Source organism: Loa loa (genome assembly GCF_000183805.2).
Source record: "Loa loa unplaced genomic scaffold supercont3.78, whole genome shotgun sequence".
In the NCBI taxonomy this organism is placed as follows: Eukaryota; Metazoa; Nematoda; class Chromadorea; order Rhabditida; family Onchocercidae; genus Loa; species Loa loa.
In genome coordinates this window covers 121,647-127,646 of record NW_018108258.1, presented here as the reverse complement: position 1 = coordinate 127,646, position 6,000 = coordinate 121,647, and the positions used below count along the sequence as shown (strand labels likewise).

The 6,000-nt window shown below is 27.2% G+C and overlaps 1 protein-coding gene across 1 annotated transcript in view; it reads right to left on the bottom strand.

Moving 5' to 3' along the window:
- Nucleotides 1-173: 173 nt before the first annotated feature.
- The window catches only part of LOAG_17457 (CBR-NRX-1 protein), a gene marked incomplete at both ends in the record, with an annotated part of 12,055 nt that continues 6,228 nt past the window's right edge, over nucleotides 174-6,000 (bottom strand). The window contains 9 exons of the mRNA XM_020450118.1: nucleotides 174-466; nucleotides 747-855; nucleotides 1,518-1,738; nucleotides 2,015-2,161; nucleotides 3,338-3,532; nucleotides 4,172-4,310; nucleotides 4,526-4,680; nucleotides 4,985-5,186; nucleotides 5,298-5,453. Of these exons, the coding sequence (XP_020306253.1) occupies nucleotides 174-466; nucleotides 747-855; nucleotides 1,518-1,738; nucleotides 2,015-2,161; nucleotides 3,338-3,532; nucleotides 4,172-4,310; nucleotides 4,526-4,680; nucleotides 4,985-5,186; nucleotides 5,298-5,453 (1,617 nt within the window). The remainder of the gene's footprint in view (nucleotides 467-746; nucleotides 856-1,517; nucleotides 1,739-2,014; nucleotides 2,162-3,337; nucleotides 3,533-4,171; nucleotides 4,311-4,525; nucleotides 4,681-4,984; nucleotides 5,187-5,297; nucleotides 5,454-6,000) is intronic.

The window sequence follows — 6,000 nt, the reverse complement described above, 5'->3', positions numbered from 1 at the left end:
AATAATAATAATAATAATAATAATAATAATAATAATAATAATAATAATATAGTAATAATAGTAATAACAAGTGTAAATGTCTGAGACATTATCAAATCTGGAACTATCCCTCAGAAATTCCATGGAGAATATAAGATTTTCAAAAGATGCTTGTTGTCTTCGATGTGGTAATATCACAAACAACAAATACTAATTAACAAATATTCATTTAAATACCTATTCCGTGTATTGTATCGTTCATGTAATTTATTCGCTTTTACTGATAAGCTATCAGTAGGATTTCTTCGCTTTGCATTCTTCAGAACATCATAATCATTGAAAAGCATTTTTATCATTTGTCCTCGAAATTTCTCAATCAATGTATTGTTTGTGGGAATAGTAAAATGTAATGATGTGATTGAATGCAGCAAATGTCCAGCAGCTATTTCATCAATATCCAATACTACCTTAGAAGAAGGTAGAAAATCTGAAAGCGCTAAAAGATGATATTGTTTTGGTTATTGATAATATTCAAGCTTATCATTTGATCTTTCATAAAGCAAATATTTAATTCATTTTATAACAATTATTGAAATCTGACAAACATGAAAGGAAACTGTAGTATGTATATGTGAAAAATGACGAATTCAATAGTTATGCAACAGGTGAAGTTCAACCTTTGAACTATTGAGAAAGTTTAAAAAATTTAAAGATTGAAATTTTTATTTCCTAAACATTGTGATTTGAAAATATTTTGTGAAACATACAGCTATGTTCCCATTTGCCATCTATAAATAACAAAAGTTTCTCGCCACGTCGTTTAATACGCATTGAATGAATTCGATTATCATTTAAATTACTACCCCAATTGAATGCCTGCAATATTTTTTTTGTTGATTGTTCAGATATAGCTAAAATAAATTGAAATTTCAAAATTGATTATTAACCTATGACCTAGTTGAAATAACTATTGTGCTTCAAGAAATGCTATTCATAACATCAAAATTTCCATTTTCAATATTTCTACTATTTAACCTTTCACCCTTTTATATTTAAATGAAATGTTTGAAACGATAAAATAAATAATTTGAAAAAAATATCAGCCTGAAGAAAGAAAGGTGAGAAGGAGAAATGTTTTAGAGGAGTGTAAATTGAAAGAAAGCCTTAGGCTGCTAAAGAAAAAATTACAGTTTATCATTTGACAATAAACAATCAGTTGAGAAAATTAAATTAAGTTTTCATTATTCTTCCATCAATCAAAAAATTTTAATTTAAAAAGGGTCCCTTTAACAATTAGAACTCGAAATTAATTAATTTTGTTAATGCTACAAAAAAGAAGAGCCAAAATATGAGATAGACTGAAATTCAATTAAACAGGAGTTCAAACTCACAAAACCCTTACTTTTATCCACCATCTCTTCACTATTGGTCCTATTTTTGATGTTTGATTTCTCCTGAATTTAATCATTGGAATTTCAAAATCTAATATTCAAATATTCATATGAGACAAATTATAACTCAAGGAATCAATAAATTACATGATGAGAATTCCCGAAATTGAGATGCAAATTAAGTTCTCCCTTGATCAATAAAAGTAAAATGCGATGATCAGGTGACTTTACTGATTTCGTATCCAGCAGAACACTTCTTTCATTAACGCTTCGAAATTTGCATTCAATTGTTTCCGCTTCACTCTCAATGGATTTTGGGAGTAGAAGCGATGGTACATTATCCGTTGAAAAATCCACGAATTCAGGTTCTGTAAAATTTGCATTTTTTAAAATATATTTATCTATTAACTCTTCACTTATGCGACATATTTATTTGATCTTAAAATTTGTCACAACTTTGCTTTCATTAAAATGAATGAAATAATTGGGGTAATTTTACAATGCACATCATTACAACAATGTTGAAAAAATGGCGATATTAAATCTGAAATTACGAATTCATTTAAAGTTAATAAACAAATTTGAGAAATGATTACGGAAAAGTTTGATGAAAAATTAAAAGTAAATGAGAAAATGATAAAAACCTTTATCACAAAGTAATCCTTCCATAGCTGATACTGAGCAATCACATCGAAAAGTGTTATAACCGTTCTCACATCGTCCAAAATTTTCACACGGTGATAAGGCGCAAAAATCCCGATTTATGTTATTTGAACATCCATAACTAATTCCTTTAATGAATATTTTATTCAATTTATAACTTTAACTATGTTCCTTACTATGAAATAGGGTATAGAATGTGGTACAGATTATTTATCATCGGTACTAAATCAAACTATTGTGGAAATAAACTTTACATTGAACAGGTAAACTTCCATTTTATTAAACTTTATGAGTGCAGATTTAAAAAGATTTGTTTTTTAAAAATTTCGAAGTATGATGAAATTTAAATTGTAATCTTCCATTTTCGAAAAGAAAAATTGCAAATGTAATCTGTTATTCAGCATTTGAAGTTGTTTAAAAATGTTTTATATTCAAAATAAGTTATGCAAAATATCTGTATATGTATATACATATACAAATGTGTAGAAGGTGTGTAGAAGATATTATTGAAATTTTAAATCTTAAAATCTCAATACAAAATTTTAAATTTTAAAATTTCAGTACTCTGTGAGGACAACGAACTAAACGAAAAATTCAAATACAAATGAGAAACTTCATTGTTAAATTTTATTCAAAGAATAGTAAGAAAGAGCGAAAGATTATTTCTTTTCAAAATTTCTAAATTTCAAACCCATCTCAATTAGGTAAGTTCTATTGAATGAATAAAAGTCTTGGAAAGCCTTGGAGAGAAAATTAATATGAAGTAATCAGTGGTTCGATTAGAGAGTGTTCAAGTTTAAGAATACTTGTAGAATCAAATATAAAATGCATTGGACGCTTTTTGCTAAAAAATTTTGATGAAAAAAGAAAACTTCAGTAAGTTTAAACTTTTCATTTATAATACTTTATGACAATAAACAAGCAAAGAACGAAAGAAGATGTCAACATGCTGAAGGAAGGCGACAGCAAATATTATGAATGAATGAAAAGGGATAAGTTGAGAAAGATAAAAGCAATGTTGACAGATTTTTCCCCAAAACTGGCCTCTTTTTTCTTCTCTTTTTTTATAACAAGCGGCAGACTATAAAAGATAATTGATTCTGAACTTATATGTCACATAAGTCCACCATGATATGAGATTTCGAATTTGCATATCACGCAATTCCGTTATTACGTGAGATTTCGAACTTGCATATCATACAATTCCGCCACGATAATGAATTCTACCAATAAGGAATTAACCATATGATAGATGGAAGTGAAGTCTACAAGTGATCAAAGCTACAATTCTGATATTACTTTACCTTGTTTAATATCCTTTTGTTGCTCCTCAAAAAAGCTTGCAATGTTTGGACTGATACCGTTGATGCGTACACCTTTCAAGCAACCAATATAGCCCTTTCGTAGATTTGCTGTCCAAACTGGATAAGGTAAATAAAAATCAACCGTATCCGATTCATTACTTGGCCATGGTACAGCACCCAAATAGATTGGTTCCTCTATAACCATGAATAATATCGTGAAAGCAATAACACAAACAATGTTCATTATTCCATTTATGAAATTAGATTAGAATCATAAGAATTCCGACATTTTCTTCTTGATAATTTCATTGTCGCAAATAATTTATAATTAGAAATGAATATAATACTCATATTTATGGTAATTTTCTGTCAAAAAATATGACTTGAAATTTCTTTTGGCAGAGATTTTGGGATGGAAACCATTTTATGTAATTAGATAACTTTTATCAACCGGATTTTATCCTTTTTCCGGAGTAAAATCTCTAAGCCTTTATTATATATTGAGATTATCGGCTTAAAACTATAAAATCATACGTATTTCACGTAATCTATCGCATATATTTAACCTATCTAAATCATAAAATTTGAATTGCTAATGTAAAGTATAAATCTATCGCAAAAATTTCGTTTATTATTAAATAAAAGAAAACAAGAAATAACTATCAATTATCCGGAAAAATCAATAAAATTAAATGCATATTTCAAGCTATCAGGAATGATATTTTTAAATTATAAAATTACCGGAAATGAAAATGAGAAAATCTGAATGCTATTTGATTAAATTTGTTAGGAAATGAAGAAAAAAGTAAATTAATTAATTAGAATATGCATAACCGATGATTAAATTAGCAGACACACCGGGCGTTGAAAAATCAGTTTTAATATTATCAACAATCACTGTACCGGTTCGTCCCAACCGTTCAAGTGTCACACTATGCCATATTGCTCCATCTGTTATTTTTTCTGCCGTTGTCTAAAAAAAAAAGAAAAAGAAAAATAGGTTGTTGTCCTAGCAACCTTAATAATATTCAATGGGAATTTTAAAATTTTAATTTTTTTTCAACGAATTTACTAAATTAATTATTTGGTAATTTTCAGCAATAAATTAATAAATATTATGTCAGTTGGAAAGGAATTTGAAATGCTAATAGTGAATGTAAATTGAAATATTTGGAAAATTTTAATAACCTGCAATCTAATATGTCCTGATCCTAAATTAATGATCATAAACAGATGACCGTCAATTAATTCAAAAGCAAAATAATCATGTCCTGTTTTTGCAGTCGGTAATGATCCATGATAGAGTATAAGGCCATCAAGTTCTCGTGTTCGTAGTTGAAAACCTGAAATGTCTGAAAAAATTACTATGAAAATTACCACAATGTATATAATGCATTATAAAAGTAAAAATATCCAAAAATCATGGATCCATAGTGATTTTTTTTCGTTCAAACTTTTAATTAAAATAAAATTAATTACAATATCAGATAAAAGAAAACCGTTAATTGACGAATAATTAAATCAATTTTTCGAAAAATTAAAATCGATTGATTGATTGTTCAATCCTTTTACAATATTTCAAATAAAATTAGCGCAATCTTCTCAGTAATAATTTTAAATTAAATTATAAGTTAGATTAGAAATTACTCAAACTGCCGCTGGCTACAGAATTCCATTTGGGTAATGTAATGAAATGTTGGCCAGTGTTGAACGAAAATACATCTGCATATGTTCCAGGTTTACTGCATGAAAATGTTAAATCGCCCATTGATCTTATAATCGATTGTCCGTATCCTTGATCAGCTAATGTTATAAAATTAATCAAATGTGCATCAGCTTCATACTTAATCTGAAAATATCAAATAAATATATATATTTATAAGAAGAAAAAAAAAAAAGAAAAATCATTATCGATTAATTCATCTATAATGAGTTAAAATAATACTGGAAAATAAAATACCTTTTTCAAACAACCTCGAAAATTGTCCACTTCAATTCCAGGAATATTTTTATTCTTTGGTACACCACCCAAATAAGCAAATGAATTAATAAGCCAATCAATTTCTGGCGCATATTGACGAATTTCATCTTTTACACTATCGACGCTCAAAATCATCTAAAAGAAATTTAAGTTTAAGTAATGAAAATGGTATGAAAAAAAAAAGGACAAAAAAAAAGACGAAGAACTTTGTCGTATCGAAAAAGTAAAAATTCTTTTCCTTTTTTTTTCTACAAAATTTCAAAAATATGAAAATCGAGAAATTGAAATTTTATCAATCCAAAAATACGAAAAATCTTTTATTGCATTTATTTAAATTCATTGGAATCAATCAATAATTAATTACGACAAAATTCTAATTTTTTCCCGCCGTTTTATGAACAAAACGATAGCAAAAGTATTTTGGAAAAAATAAAAGAAAAAAATTAATAAAGTAAATCTGTCAAAAAAAAAAAAAAAAATACAAGCAGATAAATGATCGAACAAAAATACACAGTGAATTTTCATTTGCGCATATTGTAAAACTTCACATAATTTCAACAAGGGAAAGACTTGCAGGGAAAAAAAAAGCAAAGGTTAAATTATTCGCAAAAAAAAAAAAAGCACAGAAATTAAATCGCAAAAAGTAAGAAAAGCATCAAAATTTATGCAAAATTTCAAGTTT